Raw genomic sequence first — 23,841 nt, forward strand, 5'->3', positions numbered from 1 at the left:
TGGGCAACAAACCCCCCGGTGGAAAACTGCCTTTCCAAAACCAGAATCCCAGATAACTGAACCTAAAACAATGCAAGGAATGCGATGCAGATTAGAATAGCCATGTCGCTTGTGCAGAAAGTAAACAACTAGGGCTCAAACTTGCAAGCATCACGATGATGTAAAAACCCCTGTTGTGAGAATTGTAAGATTTCTTGGACATTGGGCCAATGTAGAATTTGGAGGGAAATGCACCTTGGCATGTTTGTTGAGAGTACCTTGGTAGAGCTCTTTCAGCATTTCCTGTTTTTCTGTCAGTGCTTTTGTCCTGTCAGCAGATAAGGAAAATGGAGCATACAATAGTTTGGGGTCTGTGAGAGAGTGCTGAAGTCCAGGCTAAGAAAGAACAGTACAGAATAGTAAAGTTACTGCAGCACACATCTTTACAGGTTAATGATTGGTTCTTTCAGTCTAAAGATTAATATCTACATGCCTATAAAATTTAGTTGGTATTTTAATTGCAGGTATGTTCTTGAGGTATCCCCATTCTGTTGAAAAGTCAGGTCTGATTTTCAATTGAGTTTTTGTATCCAGTAATGGGTGTTGTTCTTGGTGAAGCATGTATCGCTGATGTCCCAATCCAGACGAGAGTTGGTTTGCTGCCTCAGAAGCAAACAACTGTTTCACAGGCTTATGTAGCTGCTTTGCTCCACTGGAATGCATTCTTCATTATACCTAGGGTAGCAGTGATACATGTCTGGGAAGTAGAAAGGGAATCCAGTTAATGACTGCACAATATTGCTTGTATCCCGTATATTTAGTTCTGCCACTGTCAGGTGATTTTGTAGTAATTAAGAAATCATGGTTATTACCATTTGAGTTTTAAGCCTACCCTACTTTAAGAATCTGGCTGAGTAAGTACTCATAGGCTATGACTAATGCACAAATAACAACTTTATGGTCAGCAACCACGTTTTTTCCTGAAAGATAGAGTGATAAGGTTTACTTATAAATCAGATTGTTAGAGCACAGGAAGTGGGAGATTTGGGTTAATCTCCTTAGCTTGAGTTAGTCTGAACCCACATCTCCAGTTTCTGAATAGAGTGCCTTATTGCCAGATTGCTGTGACAGGTAATGGGGGGAGAGGCACGTCTGAAATCTCTCTAAAGCTCTGAGATCCAGCTACTGTGTAGTCTAGATTGCAAGTTCAAAGGATGGAGAAGGAGAATGGGTAAGAGAAAAGGCTGATGCTGGAGTTGGATAGCTATGACTTTATTTTCATGCCTGGATAGTAAATGGTATGGTCTTTATTGCCTCACTACATCCTGACGCGTTTTGTGGATTAATATAATTTCCTCAGAAATTATATTAAATTTTCCTTTTGAAAAAGAGAGCCAAGCTTCCAGAATGTATTTGGTTGGCAATAAGTCATTGAAGAAAATTGCTTTAAAGATGAGCTGGATTTTTCATTACCAAGCGCTTTCTGCATGAAATAAAAAATTATGTCATAGGGACTGAATTGCAGTGCTGTCCCTCTAGCTTGCTATAAGCTAAAGGCTTGAGAAAGGCTTGCTACAACTAGTCTCAAATACTAGATGCTTCAAGGGTAGTAAACCTGGGACAAAGAGTGAGGTGATGCTCTGTTCCTAGAATCAGTTTTTGCCCGATTCCTGGCTGTCAGTGGTTGAAGCATCTTCTGAAATGGGAAAGCTTCTATATCCTACAAAAAATTTCATTTGTTAAATATTTTCATTTAGCATCTCTGCTATGCTTCCACTGTTATTAATATTTGTTGCTGATGAGAGAACACCAAAAGAAACCTTATGTCCCTTGCAACTTGTGGAAAGCCAGGAGACAGTGCTGTTTGCAATTTACAGTAAAAGGCTGGAGACTGATGAGCTTAAAGTGGGGAAGGAGTCTGAGACAATCACTTAATGTTATGGTATGCTGAGAAATTCCCAATTTTTGGCAAAATTGAGAAAAATAGTGAATTCTGAGTTTACATTTTCTCCCTGATTTGGAAAAAGTTACAGCAAATGTATACACGTCTCATGTGTCTTCATGTGGGTTAAGTAGCAGGGCCACAATATACTTGTTTATACTCAACTTACTAGGCTGTGCGATAACCCTCATTTTCCCAGGCACAAAGGAACAAGGTGGGGCAACCTCGGTAGAAAATGAGTCCCTCCAAGAGGCATCTCATGATAGCCATCTGCCTGCAGGACAAGGATAACGCCCATCACTAAGAGCTATGGGAGAAGCTCTCCAAATTGGCTGCCTAAGGGGCTGTGAGACCTTGCATGGGACACAGGAGAAGAACGGTTTGGGATTATGAGGAAAGACCCCATAGATGAAGGGCCAAAGACAAGGAAAGAGGAATGGCAAAGGCTGGAAAAGGGGGGGAGGGGTGGAAGGTGGGAAAAATCAAAGTGATATGAGAAAACAAGCGTAGTGTAAAAAAGAGGCACAAGAGGACAGAAGAGGTCAGTTGGCTGTAAACAGGTAGTATGCTTGTCTTTCCATGCTATGTGCCTCATCAGTATAGTCTGTCTTGTTTTCTTACTAAACTGCTTTCCTGGGTGATGGGATCTGTATGCTTTGAATGTGAAGGTCTTAATCGTTGGATAGGGGACCATGTGACACAGGCTAGTGTGTCTTGTGTGCTTGGCTGGAGAGGCTGGAGTGTGTACATGTTGTGTGGGTCTGTATGTCAGTGTAGGATGAGAGACTTGGCAGACAAGTTTCAAAGCAGCCATAGTTTTGCAATGGATACTGTAGAGATCAGAAGCTCTGTGAGTTGGCTGCCGGAGGGCCAGGAGATCCAGCACAACTAATGGGGAGACTGTGGGGTGCATATCTTGACTAAGACACTAACTACATGAGAGTGCATCTGTGCATGAGATGAGAAGAACTGGGCCTACTGGGTAGGCTGGGAGTCTAGGCCAGTTGCTGAAGGGGTCCGTATTAGGGATGTGTGTGTGCAAGTGGAGCTGTGGACCTGAGGGGCTCCTATACCCAAGTGCCAGCAAAGTGGGAGACCTGAGATCCAGGGGCCAGTTACTAAACAGATTGAGTGTCTAGTTACTGAAGAAATCCACATTGTATTCATATATGTATATGAATTTTTATTTTCCACTTGCAGGTTTCATTCTGATCAGCTGGAGCAGTTAACAGGATTAATCTGTTAGTGTTGCTTGCATTTGTCTGTCTTTTTTGATCTGAGTGACTGGCAATTTGTGTATGCATATGTGCTGTGTTTGTATCTACTTATGCTTGTTGGAAATATATAGTCAACTTTACTACTGACTGGACTTGGAAGAGTGGAACTGCAACAACCTCCCTTCTACTGTGTGACAGGATTCAGCACACTCCAACATAACTGTGTAGTAGGAGCTATAGGTCTGGAACTATGGCTTCTGCATTTTCTCTGGTAGATATGAACTGTTGAGGATTTAGTGTAATGGACTTAGTTCTTTATGGTGTTCCACTCAACATTAAATTTTAGATTATCAATCTAGTAAGTCACCTTACATAGAAGCCACATTGCATATATCCAGGTACGTTGCCTTTGCAGGTACCGTTGTGCTAAAGTAATACAGTTCACTAAATTCCTAAGAGAGGATACAAATATATTTTGAAAACCATAAAAAGAAATGGGGCTTGATAATAATCAAAGAATTTGTGATGTAGAGATTAATGCAAAAGATAACAAATCTCAACTAGGTGCAAATTTTAATGATTGAAATCTACCTTTATGATGGGATGGCAAAGGAATGAAGCAGGGGAAATTTTATTCTTTTTTCTGGTGATCTGCAAAGAACATCTTAGACATTTTGTGGAATGTTGAGCCCAATGTTGGTTGGAGGGTCCTAAACTTTAATTTTTTTTCCCTCGCTACTTCTGATAGAAAGTTAGCACCAAAAACTACGGAGTGTTTCTTCTTTCCTCAGAATGCAAAAGTATGTGACAGAAAAAATCCCATGAAAGCATGCTAAATAGACTGAAGATTAAGATAAAAACATTTGTCTGTCATAAATATTTCTCCCCGTTCCTTGAGGGCTTAGAAAATGCATCTCTGGAAATTCAGAACTATCAGTATGTTGATCAGTTGTTGGTATTTACGGCACTCTCGCACAAGGCTCTTCTGATGGAGTTTGCCTTCTTTTATGCCTTTAATTTTTTCCTAAAGGGGTTAGACACCTGCTGTCCTCGAGGCAACTCTTTCTGACCATACAGAGAAATAACGTGTTGAAGTTTTACAAGATGAGATTGGTTAGGTCAGCTTGTGGGAATCATAATTTCTTAGATGGCATGAATCTCAGGTGCACATCAATCAAACCTCCCACTACATATATTTATATGTACTTGAGTGATATCTCAGAGTCTGATCCCAGCACCCAGAGGCACTTTATGATGGGTATAGCACTCAGGCATTGAGTTGTAATGTGACTGATAATTTGGTGGAGCTGTAAGTCAGGATAAAAAAAGGTTTGGTGTATCTGTGCTCATTTTTTTAGTAGCTGGAGTATCTCTGAAAATTAGGGTTGCTTTAGCAGAAGTTCACAGGACAACTGTATGGATGGTGCAAGGCAATGAGTCTTACCTGGTGCTGGGCCAGATCTTGGCTTTCTGTGAGCAGCTCAGCCTTGCAGGTTGTAGAAAAGACTGACTATTGTGGGGTAATGGCCACAGCTGATTTATCCTGTCTTTTCTGTGCTTTCCCTACCAGTCATCCCCATGAAGAGCTGCAGTTGCTTTGTGTAGGCAAAGTAGATTTGAGCTTTCAGCAAAACTGATAAAAACTTGTTAGCTTTTGATGCTTTTTTTTTTAAACTATCAATTAATACAGCAATGAATCCATCTGAGTTATTCCCTGCTCAGTTCCTTTTATAAAATCTCAGGTTTGAAAGTTGTTCTGCAAGCATAAGGTAATTCCTATCCCTGAGCTCATATATTGTGCTGTGAGATCCAGTCCCCCTCTGGATTCCCGCATGAGAATAAAGGTTAAAAAGCTGTTTAAGAATGGGTCTTCCTAAAGTCGAAACTTAATTTCCCCCTCTGCTCTTCTCACATTTCTACTGTTTTGTTTTTCTCCAAAACGACCTTGAAGACAGGCCTGTGTCCTATGCCTCCTTTATCGTATTTGTTTGTATAAGCTTTTATTTACTGAATGGCTGCAAAGGTGGTGTAGAACCCGTACAAGTTATTTGAAAGAACTTCTCTAGCCTTGATTTAATTGTTAGATGTTGTAGATCTGATTAAGTATTGCTAAACCATGCTGTCTCTGTGCTGCTCCTCCACTGCCTCCTCCCCAGGCAATCATTGCCCAGGGTGCAGGAGGGTGCAATCTGTCCTTGCTGGCCTCTCTCAGTTACGCTGGATCCAACCAGGAGTATCTAGACAAAAAGCACTTCGGTGAATTGATGAACTTCCAGCTCCAGCATAATGTTATGCTTGGAAAGCCAATCAATCAAATTACACCATCCCTGTTTGAGATTTGCTTTACTGAAGGGAGAAAATCTGTTTCTGAAGTTACTTCACTACTAATAAGATGGCTAAAAAGCCCATTACGTTTTTTTTTTTTTTTTTTTTTTTTTTTGTCCAATGTTCCCTTACAAGCTTTTCTCATTCAAATGCATGAATGACTAATGCCTGCTTTGTTATCCTCTGTGCCACACCATTCATATATTTTACTTGGCTTTCTAGTGCTCCCCTTTGTTCATATCTTGCATTTTGTAAGAGGGGAGGTATAAAAGGGTTGTAACTGCCTGCTAATGCCTCTGATGATTAGGTTATTTCTACTTTTATTGGCTGAGAGTGGCTAGATAGCAGAAATTTGCAGTGAAGGCTCTTTGATTTGTCAGGGTCTGTGGAAATCCTGGTTTAACTTGGGGTTGTGAAATACATGCTGTTGAAATTTCTAGGATTCCATCCATCTGCTTCAGCCCGTTGAGTTGCTGAAGTGCATGCTAAGTGACTTCTACCAGAAAATACGCTTTAAAATATGCCAGAGTTCAACTTTTTGATGGGAATAGGAGGGATCAATTTAACTCCACTGACTTCGGGAGAATTAGCTGTGAATTTGCATTTATCTGCAGACAATTGTTCATTTATTCCTTCAGTAGTTGCTAACTAATGTAATCGTTCAGTAAGACACTGAAATATGCTCTTTTTAAATTGCACAAGTTGCTCAATTTGCATTTATGGGATAACATATCTCATTTAAAGTATAAAAAGGATCTTTACAAGTGGAAAGCAAATCTACCATGCATGTAGAACTCCGTGACTTGTGAATAAACTTGGGCATTTTCTAAGACTTACTTTTGGATATTAATCACTAATTTTGCTGAAAGTTGATAGAATTTCAGAAAGTATATAGATTTTTTTGTTGTTGTTGTTCATGTGGAACTGAGCTGTTACTAAAATGAGTGTATAAAAGGAAAAATGAATTTTAAGGCTAAGGCTGACAGGTATCGAGTCCTATGACAATTTATCTTCCTTTAAGCAGGTTTACAGTGTGTCTGCCAATATTCACCAGAAGTTTATCATTGCTAAAGTCATGCAGAAAATACAAACAGCAGAGTGAAATGGATGAACACACTCTACTTAAGAGTGATCACATAAAGGACTGCTTAATTTCTCTTGTATTTCATAATAATGATGGGGATACATCTAATGGAAGAAATGTCTGCAACTTCAAGCTAAGTTACATGATGACTACCTTTCTATAGTGTATCAATGGAGTTATAGAATCATTAAGGTTGGAAAGACCACTAAGATTGTCCATGTTAACCATCAGGCCACCACCACCATGCCCACTAACCATATTCCTCAGTGCCACCTCTCCATTTTTCTTGAACACCTCCAGGGATAGTGACTCTACCACCTCCCTGGGCAGCCTGTTCCAATGCCTCACCACTCCTTCTGAGAAGATTTTTCCTAATATCCAATCTGAACCTCCCCTGGTGCAACTTGAGGCCATTACCTCTCATCCTATTGATGTTACCTGCCAGAGGAGGCCCATCCCCACCTCATCATAACCTCTTTTCAGGCAGTTCTAAAGAGCAATTGGAAGACAGTATTAGGTTTCCTCTGAGTCTCCTCTAGACAGAACACTCCGTTTCCTCATCTGCTCTCCTTGAGACTTATGCTCCAGACCCCTCACCAGTTTTGTTGCCCTTCTCTAGACAAGCTCCAGGGCCTCAATGTCTTTCTTATAGTGAGGGGCCAAAACTGAACACAGAGCTCAAGATGCAGTCTAACCAGTGCCAAATAGAGGGGGTTGATCACCTTCCCTGCTCCTGCTGATAGCAGTATTTCTTATACAAGCCAGAATGCCGTTGGCCTTCTTAGACACCTGGGCACACTGCTGGCTCACGGTCAGCTGGATGTCAGCTAACATTCCCCCAGATCCTTTTCTTCTCTTCAGCTTTCCAGCTGTTCTGACCCAAGCAGAAGGTGCAAACAGTGACTGATGGGGGATAACTGAATTTGGCGTGTCTTGGCGTAGATCACAGGTTGCCACAGTGATGCTCCAGTGATATGCATGTACTCAATCAGGAACTTTTTATTGCAGCTTCTTGTTGAAAGGATCTGCTATTGCTGTGCTACCACTTCCACAGTTAAGAGTGGACACTGAGAAATATAGGTTTTGTTCTGTCTGGCAGGCTGAAACTCCTGGTGTGGTAATAGGAAAAGGGGATAAAAAGGGGCTACTCAGTGGTATAGTGGCAGGGAAAAGGTTGAGATGTTTGCCCCAAAGTAGAAAAATCCATCTATTTACAGTGTAGCACCAACCAATGCTACATGCCCTGTCTTTAAAACTTGAGCAGCTTTTTCATTTCCTCTGTTCTTGAGAACAGTGAGAAATGAGTAATTCACACTCTACACCTCTGCCTAAATAATTGCTTCATTTCTCATAGTAAATCAACAAAAATATTTGGGGTGTTTCAGGATGGAATGCAAAATGTGTGAGAATCTCACAGTAGGGCTGCAGAATTGTAAATTAAAGGGTTCAGTTATCAAGGCTGGTCTTCAGGCTGCTGGGATTTTCTTTAAAAAAAAAATAAAAAAATCTTCTTTCAATCCAAACAGTGTTCACAGTGCATCAATGTTTGCTTCCTGCTGAAGGATAGGAGCACAAGTGCGGCTGAGCCAGGCTGCTGGATGGGAAGAGCTACCACCGTGATGGTGCAAGGCAGAGTCAGGACAGGTGCCTGAATTGGGCTGGGGAATGCTTTTACAATGCCATATGACAGCCCGCAGAAGGGTATAAAGCTGTGGGCAGCTGGATGGGTACTGGTTGCTGCTTGGGGGGCTGCTCTGCATTAGTTGGTGAGTGATGAATAATGGTACTGTGACAATGTATGTTGTTATTATTGTCTTTTTGTTTCCATTTTCATCTTCTTAGTAAATAGTTTTTATCTCTACCTATGAGTTCTATTTTGTGTCCAGTTCTCTACTTCATCCCACCAGGGGCAGTGAGCAAATGGCCATGTGGTGCTGAGCTGCTGCTGGGTTCCACCACAGCAGCCCTTTGTGCTGAAGTGCATCCATCATTCTTGTTTTCAAGCCAAAGGCAAAATACTTCCAGGACACTTGATTAAAATTCCATGTGGATGGCTGGGTTATTGAGCATTAATGGTAATACAGAAAGAATACTGTCTTTCGTAGTTATATTGTTTTTTTTGTAATTTTGTGTCCTTGAAATTATGCTTTCAAGAACTTACCCTGTGTGACCCAGATGTCTTTGATTTTCATGAAGATATTTGCTTTAAAATAGAGAGGGTTTGGAACTGTAAGGATTTGAAACATTGAAAAATTGCCATAGCTGACTTCTTAATTTTTGAAGTATGGAGATGCAAGAGGTGTCCCATCCATTTGCTAACCCCTGTGTAAAGACTAGAAAATTAAAGTAAACAAATGAAGGTAATTCACAGTTTTACTTTGTTTTTCAGAGTAAAATGCCTCAGTAAAAATAGTAGAGTACGTTTTTTCTTTTTATTTTTCAAAAAGCAGAATATTACCTCTATAGTATATTAAGCAGTTATAACTGAGGGAAGAAAATAAAGAAACAAACAAAAAACCTATAGTAGATATTTCCTAGTTAATCCTTTAAATCGGAAAGGACCATTCCATCATCTCTGCTGACAAGATTTTCAAGTCTTGCATGCAGGTGCTGCACCAGTTGCAAATCATCCCTGTTCCACCAAGCTGGAGGAAAGGCCTCCCTTCCACCCAGGATGACTTGGCAATACAGGACTGTATGGCTTTGTGCCTGCTTGAAAGAAAATATTTTACTTCTGAGAAAAGTACATGGTATATAACAGGGAAGCTGGTAGTGCTGAAGTGCCAAAAACTCTTCAACTTGAAATAGCTTTCCAATTAATTGAAAATGTCCGCTTACTTTTAATGTAAGCTTAACTTCATCTAATACGGTTGTTCACTGTTATATTAAGAGATATTAAGAGCATACTTTTTAGGAAAGCCAAAAAAAAAAAAGCCTTATGTACATACATTTAATTTTTATATGTGATGGATGCTGACAAGCTTCAATTAACTAAGTGAAAAATATGTTTCACAGTCACCCTGTAGTGCTACCACTTGCTGATAAGGCTTGGTTTGTGATCACAAGGAGATGCCAGCAGACTTGAGGGATCTTTCTTTATGTTCATGTGGGAAAATCAGAGAGTGTCTTGGGTTGAAGGGGACCTTAAAGATCACCTAGTTCCAATTCCTCTGCCATGGACAGCAGGGTTACCAACCACTACATCAGGCTGCCTTGAATGCCGCTGCAGATAGGGAATCCACAGCCTCACTAGGCACTCTGATCCAGTTCCTCACCACATTCTAAGTAAAAGTTACTTCCTAACATCTAAATCTTTCCTCTTCTAGTTTGAAGCCATTCCCCCTTTTCCTATTGCTATCAGACCATATAAAAAGTTAGCTGCTTATAAGCTTTTTTCAGTTACTGCAAGGTCTGAGTCAAGTCTCTGTGGAGTCTTCTCCAAGCTAAGAAAGCCCAACTCCCTCAACCTTTCTTCACAGGAGAGGTTCTCCAGCCATTCAGTTGTCTTTGTTACCCTTCTCTGGACCTACTCCAAAATCTCCACATCCTTTCTGCACTGTGGGCCCCAGGCTTGGATGCAGCACTCCAGATGGGGCCTTACAAGGGCAGAGTACAGGGGGACAATCCCTTCCTTGTCTGCTGGCTACCCCTCTTTTGATGCAGCCCAGAGTACTTTTGGCCTTCTGGGCTACTTTCAGTGAGTTCTTCTTTCAGTCTGTACTGGTATCTGGGATTGCCTTGATCCAAGTGTAACACCTTGTATTTGTCCTTGTTAAATCTCACTAGATTCTTGTGTGCCTACTGTTTGAATGTGTCCAAATCCCTCTGGATAGTTCCCTTCCCTTCTGTTGTGTCAACTGCACCACTCAGCTTACTGTCATTAGAGTCAGATGAGGGTACACTCAATCCCAATGAGGGTAATAGAAAATAGTGTAGAAAAGATGCGGTCACACTTTAAGTTGTGATACTGGTTCACAATACGGAAATGATTAGATCTACTACACCTTCAGTTTTTTTTGCAGTCTCAGACCCTTTAGAATTTGCAAGTAATAACTATAAATTTAAAATCATAAGAGAGCTAACAGGTACTTGGTTCATAAATTCCACTTTATTATACTGACTGTGAAGCCTATTGCTGTGGATTTATGCATGCAAATTTAATTAGGTTCAAACCCAGACATGATTTTCACTTTATAAGACTGTTGCCTTGGGTTGAAAATGAGTGTATGGGAACTGCTGAATCATGGCCTGAACATCTGATTGATCACCTGAGGCGAGCAATGAGTCAGCCATGGGAGCACAGGTGAAGGCAATTCACCTGTGCTGCCAGAAGGGGTGGAGCCTGGCTCCATCTCTCATAGACCCATTTAAGAGCTGACTACCAGTGAGGAAGGATCTCTTCTGGAGATCCCTTCTCTGGAGTTTTGCTGAGAGCCTAGGATGTGGGTAAGCATTCTATCTATTCTCTTTTTGTTATTATAACCTGCTTAGCCAAGCTCTTTTGTTTATTTCATAATTATAACATCTTATACTCATTGACTATACAATGAGTTATAGGAACGAAGCACTGGATGAGTTGTTATCTATTAAGTTAGTCATAGTAAAAGTTGAAAATAAGGTTGGTTTAAATCAAATGTTAATCAAACAGCAATATTTTACCTATTTAAAATTAGCGCGTGTACTAAATGTTGAATGATAGGGGTCTCCAATCATGCTGCCAGTACTACTGTTTTATTCATCTAAGCTAGTGTCTCCTAGGCTGTACATCAGCAAAACTGGCAAGACGTTAATGTAACTAACAGTATTTATCTCAAGTTAAGGTGAAAATTGTTCCCAAGATTACAGTAACTTCAGGAAAATACCTATTGTGATACTTTAAAAACAAACAAAAAAAAAATAACAAAAATGATACACTCCTAAAGCCAATGAGTACAATTTAAACTACTCAACATGTGGAACAAGGTTTTGGTGAGCAAGAACTAATTTCATGGTCTAGCAGGTTTGTTGTTCCTTGGCAGCCTGCCTATTTGTCAACTTCTGGCTCTTTTCACTTTGGTGTGAATACTGTGGCAACTTCTGGGCAGATTCTTGATAGGCTAATATGATGCAAAAAATTCTATACTTAAAAGATACAACTGTACAGAAAAAATATTCAGTGTTATACTTTTTTCCAATACTGGTTTTCAATACTGATTGCTAATTAGCCCATCATCTAGCCCAGGGCAGACTGCAGGAGTTAAATTCCTTTGCTGATAGTGCAATAAGGCTCTTGTTAATAATGCTGGATGCACATAAGCCACAGCAGAAAATATTTGGCAGAGAAGCTCTTTTCTGTCTGGATAGAGGAAAGGACAGATTTTGGTCTTCGGCAGTTTGTTTGTTCTCTGAAAATTTCAATTCAATTAAAATGTTTCTGGTTACAGTAACCTCTTCTAGTTCTTGTTTAGTTGAATTGAGATTTGGAAGAGCTTTACAGAATCAGAGGTAGAAAATGATCAGCAGAATCTTCCTTAAATCAAAAGTTTATGGGCATTTAGCAAAGAGCTGTGGAGCGAGCAGTTTTACAGATAATCTGATCTCAAGGTGTGGGCCTCTGTGGAGTATACTTTTCTTTCATGACTGACTAGGCAGCAGTACAACAGACAAGGATCTTTATTTACCTTAGCATTGCAAACTCAACTGTAGAACTTGGCAAAGGAAACAAATCTTATTCTGGGATGCATTAACAAAACTGTCCGGAATCTAAGAAATTTTTCTACTTCAGTTGACGCTGATGTGGTTTGAGGAGTAGCTGTTGGAGGGATGCAAACTGCCAAGAAATCAGGATGAGAGGTTCAGAAAACTGACTGTGGAAAGACTATAGTGTTGTTTCTTTAGTTTGGAATAGAGAAAAGTGTGTATGATAACAGCCTCTCAGGTAATCAAAAGCTGTAATCAAGATCATGACAGATAATTAATGGAGCAGTGATTACTAAAAGTTGGTAACTTTTCAAGTGATAAAGTACTCATGGAGGAATATCCCTAGCTGCGAGCTCTTGAGAACATAGTAGGCAAATCTACTATGTTTTTCTATTCAAAATGGATTGGATTAAATAAAGTAAATATGGATATTTGGGAAAAAAATACTCTCAGAAAGAATGGTGAGGCATTGGAACAGGCTGCCCAGGGTGGTGGTGGAGTCACCATCCCTGGAGGTGTTCAGGAACTATGAAAATGTGGCATTGAGGGATGTGGTTTGTGGGTGTGGTGGGAATGGGCTGACAGTTGGACTGGATGACCTTAGAGGTCTTTTCCAACCTAAAGATTCTGTGATTTTTACAAAATTTAATCTCCCTGAGTAGTTTTGCTGTAATTGACACACTAGTCAGCTTTGCTCAACGATATGAGGAAACAAAAAGAACAAATTCTAGGAGGAGACAGTAGTCTGTCTTGGTAGTGAGGATTTATTCTTAATCTGAAAGAATCTAATAATAAATGTAAATTCATATTTGTAGATGTGCTGGTAATTATACTATGCCCCTTAATTGGATCGTGTAAATTTTGCATTGTGCTTGCAGAAATTCTTCTCTCTGTATAACTATGGAAAAAAACAAGAAATCATTTTTTAGATGAAGTCTGTTGTGTAACTTCATATGGATTGTTGCTGCAGCTAACACATTTTTAACATAACAATTCCACAACGGGGATTATAAGGTAAGTTGAGTATTACACCACAGACTTCTTGCTGACTATAGATAAGAATGGATTTGGTGTCTTAATTCCATGCCCAGTTATTTTAGGGAAATCATTCTGCATTTTCACTGTGATTGTAGAATAGGATTCAGATGTAGATATAAAAAAAAAAAAAAAAAAAGGTTAAGCTAGGGATATTTGCTGGTGAAGTAAAGTGAGGGTAAATCTATTAAGCACATGAAGAATCCAAGAAACCAAGCATGATAGTTCCAGAGTGTTTATTTAGTTAAACTTACCTAGTCCAAAGTTTGAATAAGACAGAACAACTAAAACAAGACTGTGCTACTGAAAACTGGCAGAGAATGTTATAAAGAATGTGACTCCAACTTCTGTAGTATAATACTATCATACATTTTTATATACTGTAATATTCAGTGACATTTTATTGCAATTTGTCCCTGGTCCTTTGTGTTTTCCTGGAGTACACCAAACTATTCTGAACAACTGTTACTGTGTCCTCTGCAAATATTTTCAGTAAATGACGAATCTATTGTTAGTGAACAAACTTCAACATTGTCTGCTTGTCATGAATTAAGGATTGCCTTACATTTTTTAAAATATCAATTTGCAAATGAGACTAGTCTCCTTTCCAAGATGTGACACAATAAAAAGCTTACTGTTACTGCACATCAGTTCTTTATGTTTTTTAAGTCACATTTACTTTATTTACTTGAATTACTGCTTTATTACTCTCGAGACACACACACACACACACACACACACACACACACACAAAAAAAAAAAAAAGGACAAAAATCAAGCTGTTGCTCTGCTGAATGTCTCAGCAAAACTGGTCACTGAAGTCTAGTTGAAATTCTTTGGTGCAGATGCTGCTGAACAATGCAGAAAATATTGTCATCTTCTGGATTCCGATCTTGGCTTACTTCAGATAACCTTTTACATATATTTCCTATCAGTTTGGTATTCTGATTTCTTAAAAAAAGAGAAAAATCACTTTCCTAATTTATTCAGTTTTCTGGGTTATCAGACCAGTTAATCTGATATCAGGTAGGTATCAGATTAGTTATTCTGAATTCAGGAGGAAGCTGTTTTATATGCGGCCTTCGTGTGAGAAACTTCACTGTCCCTGCTGTGTTTATCAAGATATGAGAAGTAATGTTATCTTTATCATGCGTATTAAACGCTGGCATAGTGAAGCCTTTGTAAAGCAGAACTCCCATTTGTATCTTTCTGTTTGTACAACTGTGTTTGTAAAAGAAATGAATTTAATGAAATTAGCTATGACTGTGCTAGGAAGGTGGTTGTTCTATGAATCTCAGTTTCTCCACATGCCATCTGTAAAAATGGAAGAGATGCAGTTTCACCTTGCCTATTGGGAGAATCCATTCAAGGCAAATATATTCAAAAACACAGACAACCCTATGATTTTGGCACAAAACCACTCTCTCTACTCCTGTAACAGAACTGTGATTTCCTGGGTGAAAAAATCATTAATGAGTACTGGAGTTGAGGTTTCATTCATATTATCTAGCTGTGCAGCAGACAGGCAGTGGATGTAAACTCCACTGGGATTTGCTAGAAACTCAGAACTCTGGAAACATGCCCCAAATCCTTGAAATTCCTTGCAGAGAAAAACTCAGGGCTGCTCAGTAGCCTACACCTGAAATGAGATCAATATGGTGAAGAAAACTTATAAAACTACACCGAATTAAGAGTGCAGGAAAGATGGATGATGGCACTCATCTGTGCAACAGGGTACTTCTGTAGACGTAGGTTTCAAGTAGAATAATTCCCAAAGATAGGTTATGGCTGGTCATATGGCCTGCATTTACAACGGAGAGATGGATAGGTGCCCTGCTTGCATACCTCTTTTTCTTATGCAGTGATGTATCTTAGTCCATCCACCCCAACATGCTGCATGTTCCAATCCTTCATTCTGAAGGATTAGAATTGACAGGCATGTAGAACTGCATAAATACTGAAGCTGACTACTTCACCTACCTTAAAGGTCTTTGCCTGTCTTTCTTTTCCTTGGTATACTGCATGCTTGAGCTTCTTCAAAAATTCTATATTTTCTTGGGACTTCCAGTTTCTTGCAAGGTGAGGGATAGTAATTCCCAAACAGAGAAGAGTTGAATGGTAAAAAGCTGACAAAGCAAGTGTCTATTTGCAAAGTTCACTACGAAGTATTTTAGCAGTTGAAATATATTCAATCAGACTAGATTAGTGACATGAGCAGCTGTATCTGAATGCTACAGATTGCTGCCATCCAGATAGATGTCTCTCAAGGCCCTCTCAAAGACTCTTAGCTATGACTGTTTAATGTGATAATGGAATTTGATAGCTTGGTAGTGAAGCGGTGACAATTTTGTACCTAGCACTTCCTATCCTTTCTAGTGGGAATAAGTATGATAAATCCAATTCGATCAGTCATTTGTGCCATACTTCAGATTGCAAACTGTAGAAGTTACATCAGTGTTTTTAGAAGCACAAGCAGGATTTGCTGGAAGTTTAGTTTAATGATACATGGTATCTTCTATCAGAGTTTATCTGTAAGTGGTTTATCTAAGTGACTGCTTATGTGGTGATTTGTCTTTATCATACCTACTGCTCTCTAAGAGAGGTGAAAATGTATTTTAAAATATGATCGTTGTTTTTCTTTCTCTCTCTCTCTCTTTTCTTTTCTTTTTTTTTGTGGCAGAGGAGCATCTAAGAGTCTTGATGTCATCATTATCAGTAATCGGTAATTTTCTAAAACTTAAGAGCATGCTGGATGCCTCAAGAGGAACAATGTACTGTAAAGATGCAAATCATTTCTTTTAGATTTGCCTCCTTTTTTCATTTAGTTTATTGCAGATACTTGCCTTTTTCTTTATAAATTATAGGCTACTCTCAGTTTCTACTGAAATAAGTGGACAAACCTCTGAAAACTGCTGTTAAAATTTGATTTCATTAAAGTGAGTCAGAGGTTAATGTAATCAGCTGGCATCTGAAAAGATGTAGCTTATTCCAGCATGAAGCTAATAACTTTTCTTTTTTTTTTTTTTTTTTGTTTCAATCCTGGGACAAAACCTCAGTGCAGTTCAGTTGGATTGGAATGTCCTTTCTTCTTATCTCTGTGAGACCCACAAAACCCAACATGAGATCTTAATGGCATCATACAAGTGTTCGTTTCATTATCAATCAGTAAATTTGATAAATGTCAGTGAGATCCTTGATGACAAGCAGACAAAAGGGCTCAGTCCAGTGTGAATGCTACAGTGTGTGAACCTGATCTGAGTTTGGGATTATGGAATGGAATTTACCCAGGACAGTGCTTGCCATCAGCACTATTTCTCCAGAGCTTTGCTATTCCTTTGGCACAAATCTGTTGACTAAAGGTTATTGCAGGCAAATTATGTCACCATAACAAATAACCCTGGAAACAAGCAGTAGTGCTACTGTGTAATGTGAGTGAAGGTAATGAATGACTTGGAAAGTTAATTGGTAGTTCTTGAAGGCTGGCTGATAAATGCCTATGTAAACAGTAACAAATACTGAGTAGAGAAGATTTTAAATAGTTAGGGATTAAAGTAAAAGAGTGTACCCTCTTCCAAACATGAGCTTTCTTATCTAGTAACAAAATGGAGGGCTGCAGTTCTGTTTACTGGCAGCTGTAAGTCTGGAGCAATACTGCACCAACACTGTGATTAACAGAAGGTGAGTGTGCAGAATGCATGTTAATGGAAGAAGAGCCTCACCAGTAATATATCCTCCATGTCTTCATCTGGATTAGATTTAGGTATAATGAAGAAAAGGTGTATGCCCCAGTATAGATTTAAGTTAAATGAAGTAAGGATTAAAAGTAAATAAGTAAAAGCTCTATCTCCCTCCTGCTAAGTTTTGAACACAGCACAATTGAAAACACACTATTACTCATTCTTGTAGTAAAGTAGGTTAGAGTTTAACCACGTTTTCTACAGCTTAAGTCAGCGTTTGAATAGCACTAAAAGTTTTCTCCAGGCTTTCCAGGGTAATGCAATTACTGGGCAAACAGAGACACTTAAAATCAAAGGAATATTAAATTCTGCCTTGGTGACATAGACAGCTTCGGAAAAAAAATCAAAGTATTAATATTGCAATATACATTGAAGGTTAATGAAGGAAAATAATTTACATAGTACACACTCAAAAAAATATTTTCACATTTCCTTAATATGCCTGATAGTTTTTACTGTGTTAACAGAAGAAAGATAACAAAAACTTTGAGAAATGTGCTTTTGAGCCATCACTATTGCAACAGTAGCAATTCTTGCAGCACCCTAAATGGGGTGTACCAAGACACTAGCTTTGATTTCAGCCCATCATGTTCTGTCTCAACACATGGGTCTTTTTTTTTGTCAAATTAGTTTTCGTTTTCTGAATTATTTCTCAGCAGAAATGGATTATCCGTGTTGTACTGATGGATGCAAACCTAACCATGCAGAAATAACAGCTTTTTAGCTCAAGAGAGGAGGCTGAAAAATGATACAAAGTTGCTGAGAAGCTGTGCTTACTTAACTTCTTTCTGCTACCTGAAGTATTACTTAAATTATATGCATAGCCTTCAAGTAAAACTTCACTCCCTTTAGAAGATGTGAAGTGCTCCAAAGCCAGTAACAGCAATTTTACATTACTCCTGTGCAAGAAGAGCAGCACCTTTTGAAAGTATGGCAAAGTATGTAAAGATTAATAAGCAGCAAGTGAGGTTTCCCTTAGAGTTTACACAGGTTTCAGAATGTCTAAAATGCAGCCCTTAAAATGCAGGAGTGGAGAGCATGTCACTGAGGGTAGTGGTGTTTCTGCCCCAAGGAGCTTAGGTTAAATTTTCCACACAGACAGAAGGCCAGTTTACTGCCTGGCTTTAATCATTTTGTAATGTGGTAAGAAGGTTTAGTATCTGGAAGAGAGCTCTTTCAGATGCTTCTCAGGAGGTCTGGGGGATCCCTGTGGCTACTGGGCTGTCTGTGTCCACTGGGGCTTGGTACCCAAGGCCTATCCCAGCCCCTCAGTTCCATGGGGAACCCTCCTGGCAGCGCCTCAGGACTGTGATGATTGATATGCTGGTGTCAGATTGCTATGATAATCTTTTCACAAAATAATCTGTTTCCATTGTATTTTTCTGCATCTGAGCCTCTAGGCTAGAGGCTAATTATGATACCCTGCATACCCAGAGATCTGTCTTGTAACCGTTTCTGCATTTTGCTTGCCTTAACACTGCAACTGATAATTGTCACTTGTTTCAAGGTCTGTTTCCCGCCATTTTGAACCTGGCCAGCAATGCTCACATCTCTACCAATGCCACCTGTGGGGAGAAGGGACCAGAAATGTTCTGCAAACTGGTTGAGCACGTCCCGGGACGGCCACTGCGCAATGCCCAGTGCCGAGTTTGTGACCGCCACAGTGCCAATCCCAAAGGCAAGTTTTATTTTACTACTTGTTTGTTTCATTGGTGGTTCTCTTCGACTCTTCCCCATGAGTGCAAAGCACGTTGAGGTCAAATACGTTTTGGTCTTTGGTCTCTCGACTGCATGAGTGAAGCTGTCTTTAAGCAAAGAACTGACAGAAATCACAAACGCCTTGAATCACTGTTGAGCACTGTAAAGTGCTTCATGGCAGAAAAACATTATAGTCTGTGTGGAATAAATGTGTTGGGTCAGAGAAAATAGTTCCAGGTGATTCTTCCAGAAATGTTTACTCTTTTTTCTTTTTCTTTTTTTTTTTCCTTTTCTTTAAAACAGAACAGCACCCAATCTCCAGTGCAATTGATGGTACCAATAATTGGTGGCAAAGTCCCAGCATTCAGAATGGGAGGCAATACCACTGGGTCACCATCACCTTGGATCTAAGGCAGGTGAGTAATGTTTACCTGAAAGTCACTTATTGAATGTAGGATATAAATCTCTGCAATTAATTCTACCCCCCTCGTGTTTAGATAGTAAGATGTTTTAATAATTAGTCATTTAATAGCACATAGCTAAAGCAGGATAGTTAAACCTTAAACAAACTAATTTAAAACAGATGTGTTTTTCAACTGTTTTTCAGTTGTTTTTAAAGAGCATCTTTAGAGATTTTGTTCATATCAGCCTGTAGTGGAAATGGCTGTGTCTTCTAGTATATAAGTCACAGATGATAATTCTTGGCAGATCAATAGTTGTACATGTGTGGATGAGAATTTACATCAGTATTCCCTTTGTCTTGATAACTTTCCTCTGTTTGTCTCAGCTAGCTTTCCCCTAGTAGTTCTCTGATATTTTTTTTCTCTGCTTTTGATAACATGGAAGTTGCTTGAGGTATGGATTATAAAAGACTCTTTTCAAGAAGTAAACAGCGTTTGACACTTAATGACAAAACTGGAAGTATTTGCTCTTCTAGCTGGTAAAATTCCTGTACAAAAGGCTGCTAGGCTGAACAGATGATTTGCTAGTTTGTCTGTTAGGTGTGGAAGAATCAAGTCTCCTTCACTGCTCCTAGAAAAGACAAAATCATTTTAAAAGAAAATTTATTGTTTTTAGATTTTTTTCTTTTTTGTTTATTTCGTGTTTCTTTGAACAGATCTAAGTTATCTGAAAATCATAGCTAAGAAATCCATGAGTTTTTTCAGCTTAACAGGAATTCCAGTATAAATTGAAATTAATACGTCCAAGCTCTCGAAGAAGCTATGCTAATAAGAAATGCATGCTTGAGGTATACAGCTAATAACATTCTTTTGCTAGGCCCTGATGGTAATTTTTAAGTTTAAAAAAGAAGGCTTAACTTTGATGTTTAAAATGAAGTATGTTACGAAATGAAGCATAGGTTAAACAAGTGTCTAGTTTCCTCTTTAATGAGAAAGCAGAACTATTAGGAAAATAACTGTGGAATCTTTTGTCAGTGACAGAAAGTTTGAGTAGTTGACTTTGTTGTTAGTTTTTAAGTGGACAAACATGAAGGAAGAATGAAGAAAAGGGTGATGACTTCATTTTTTTTCCCTCCTAGAATGTTTTTACTTTGGAAACAGACCAGCTGAGCTGCTCTCTAAATCTTAGCCCTGTTGATGTTTCTCCAAACACATATCTTTCCTCTCCTGACCCACACTCAATTTCACTAATTTGATTTGAAATGTTTCCCCCAAGGGGCCTTTCTTCTGTGTTTTCCTTAGAGAGCTTGAGAGAGAGAAGGCATGTAGGGCTATGCAACTTGAATGTAAATTGCTACTCTTCAAGAAAGGATTTGGTTAATAAAGACTGCTTAAAGTCAATAAGTTATTGGAGCTGACTTGGTGTGCTTACTTTAAACAAGTCAGCACTAGTGAAAAGTAATAAAGAAAAAATATATGAAGGACCTTAGTGATTTTAGTAACTGTTCATTTTAACACATTCACAAGAAAATTTGTAAAAATACTCGGATATTCTTTAACATTGGTACTTTTTCATTTTATTTCAAACTTTGTGCATTAAATCAGTCAAGTAGTGTATGAAAGTAAACATGGGATTTAACATTCCTTGACAGAATATATTATATATGGAAACCATTTTTGGTGTGGACAGATGACAAATTTGGTTGTTGTTTATGATTTTTGAGTAATTACTAGATGTTATAGCAATAAGAGGAATTGACTGTTTGAATTGTTACTAATTTACGGCATAGGGATACAACCCAATGATCAGGTTAGTGAGAGCTGCAATGTAGCTTCAGCTGGTGAATAAAGGGATTCCCTTGGCTGGTGAAAACTACTCCAGTTTATCCTAGGTATATATATTCTGACCACAGTCTGTCCCTGTTGTATTTGTCTCCACTCGATGTCGAAGGGAACAGAGAATATTCCTTCAGCTAATATTTTACCTTACATTTACTATATTTTGTATAAAAACATCTGAACTGAAGAGTGGCTTGATGGAGTATCATTAAGGAAAAAGGCTGGCTAATAAAATCAAGATTAAAATTGCTGTTTTGATCGATCTTCATCAGAATTTCTGTGTTATTATAACTACTAAGCATTTTGTAAGGCTAGCAGCAGCTACGTCACAGTTTTGTAGCTCACGTGGATCATAGAAAATAGGCATGCCTTTCGCTCTTTCTGGAGCCAGATGTATGATAGTTTTTCCTTCTTTTTTTTTCCTTTTTTCTTTTCCATTAAACGTATGGCAAAAATCCAGAGCAAGGGAAAGAGTAGTTCAGGAACGAGGCGTAGTATTGATGTACAAGATACCGAGATTTGATTTATGATCTCATGCTTTCTATGCTGGCAATTCTACAGAAACAAAATCCACAGCAGTAGTTAAAGACAGAAACAGTGTTTTTGCCTGACTTCTCCTCTGGTCAGCTGCTTTGCAATATGGCGATGAACTAATATAAAGCTGACTATTACAAATGTCAGTAGCGTGCATGTGCCAGCTGTAAAATATTTCTCCATGGCAGCATAAAGAATATTTTCCTTAATATTGTTCTGTATCAAACTTTCAAAGGTATTTAAGAGTGCTTAGTGCTAGACATCAGAAAGACAAAAGTGTATACTAAGTTCTTAAATTGTGGAGCAAGACCCCAAGTATCAAGCATTGAGAACATTTCCACTTTTGTGTAAGTCCTAGCTCATGAATATTTCATGAATACAGGATTACCACTCAGAGACTGATAGAAGAGCAATTTGCAGTTTCTGATACTAAAAAAAATAAGTAAATAATATTACAATATGATTCCTACAGAGCTTTGATCTTGAAATCTCTTGGCAAGTAGTGTAAGGACAAATCATTTGCTGATATTAAAAGACACATACAGTTCTCTTGACTTCAGTGGACCAATACTAATTTGTTTTATGGGGCAAGTTTCTTTAAAGCACTTTTGTTGCTGTAAAACTAATGTAGCAATATTCAGTGTACTCATCTGTACATTCTTGTAATACAATTCTTGAATAAAATTAACTTATTTTTTATTGAAAAATAATGGTTGCACGTAATGGTTCAAAACCAAACAGAAAAGATTTAGATTAGTCTATACTTTTACCATTACAAACCTTTCAGAGCAAAATGTAGCAGACAATTGATAAGCCTCAGAATTTCTTATTCAGGGCCTTTTTAAGGGATCTTAATCCCAGGCTGATACTCAATATCCCTGCATGTAGTCTTACAGTCTTTTGAGGGTTGGCACAGATTCATTTCACATGTTTTTGATTCAGAAAGTAAAATAAAATCAGAGAAGACGAAGTTTCTCTTCTAACCAGTTTTGTATGCAGAAAGGATTTTGTAATTAAAGTGCATTATCACGACAGGGCTTGTCATGTCATTTTGAAAAACACATTTAGCTGTTTTTAAGATTTCCTTGCTGCACTCATCCTAAAGGAGAAATTTAGCTGAATTTATAAGGTTAGGAAGAACCATTCTGCCAAAATGGTTGCAATACTTCAGGCTTGTTTATTTGAAGCCTATTGTATTATATGGTTTACATTACACCAATGTGATTTTAGTAAGGTATACAATAGGTTACTGAAAATGATCTTGAAATTTTAAAATTATATATTTCAGATATATTTTTCAGATATATTTTAGACTCTTTTTTTCATGATCTGGTAGAGTTTGGGTTTGAATTGGGATGTAGATTTGAACTAATTGGTTTAGTACTAGTAGGTACCCCTGTTCTTCACAGGTTAAAAAAAAATCTGGTGGGACTCATCTTTAACTTTTCACTTTTGGAGATTGGGCCTCAAATACTTACGGTTATGGAAAGACATCTTCCCTTACTGTTCTTTCCACTGATGTGAATTGGGAGTCTTCATCTAAAAAGACTAATGGGAAAATTTGTGCTTGTCAGAACCTATGTAGGTTTTAGAGCACTGAACATGCACTTGGAAAAAGGAACATTTGTCTAGCATCTGCTGTGTGGCCACTGCTGGCTGAGTGTTTACAGAAAGAAAGTGTAAAATTGCTTGATGAATGGGGAAGGGTTCATTTCCAAATCTGTTTCAAGAACAAAGTTCTTGATATTGCAGGATTTGACTTAGATGAAACAAGGTTATTAGGAAGGCTAAGTAAAGCAGACGTGGTGTGTTAAGTTAGTATTGCTGCTATGAAGAAGGGGCTCTTCAAGTATAAGTTTATTTGGCTGATCTTTACAGTCAGGATTGAAATGCCTGTAAAATGATGCTACTAATCTATGGCAACTTGATATCTGCTACCTTGCTTTGGCTTGCCCTTTTTACCCTTGTAGCTCAATAAGAAAATGAGTTCTGGGAAAGTTGTACAGTTAGATTAATGCATACAAATCATCAGCTCTTGCCACGTGGCTCAAGTTTACCATGTGATGAATGGACTGAGTGGCAGGAAACTGCCTTTGGTGATGTTCAGATATGGAGAAGTCATAAAAGTAAAAATCTTTTAGGAAGTGCACTAAGGGCATTGGAAACATGGAGTTCCTGGTTCAGATCTGCTTTGGGTTGCAGAAGCTATGAGAGATGAGGTTTCTCAAGACCTCGCAGACATTCCTTAAAGCATATTAATATACAAACACTGGAGACACCTGAATCCCTTCTTCCAGCTTCAATCCCCTGTTTGGAAACATAATCTCTAAGAATATAACACCTACTAAGAGGTTGCATTCTGACTTCTTGA

General features: G+C 38.5%; 1 protein-coding gene across 4 annotated transcripts in view; it reads left to right on the forward strand.

Moving 5' to 3' along the window:
- Positions 1–23,841, forward strand: part of LAMA1 (laminin subunit alpha 1) — a 101,725-nt gene that overhangs the window by 1,616 nt on the left and 76,268 nt on the right. For 2 of the 4 annotated variants that reach the window (XM_031588936.2, XM_090137392.1), the window contains exons 2-3: positions 18,506–18,676; positions 19,000–19,112. In XM_031588936.2, coding sequence (XP_031444796.2) covers positions 18,506–18,676; positions 19,000–19,112 — 284 coding nt within the window. Of the gene's footprint in view, positions 1–10,922; positions 10,994–13,141; positions 13,241–18,505; positions 18,677–18,999; positions 19,113–23,841 lie in introns of those variants that run through there. The other 2 variants (XM_031588937.2, XM_090137390.1) reach the window with 2 other exon arrangements.

This window comes from Phasianus colchicus, chromosome 3, assembly GCF_987193195.1.
Source record: "Phasianus colchicus chromosome 3, bPhaCol1.hap1.1, whole genome shotgun sequence".
NCBI lineage: Eukaryota > Metazoa > Chordata > Aves > Galliformes > Phasianidae > Phasianus > Phasianus colchicus.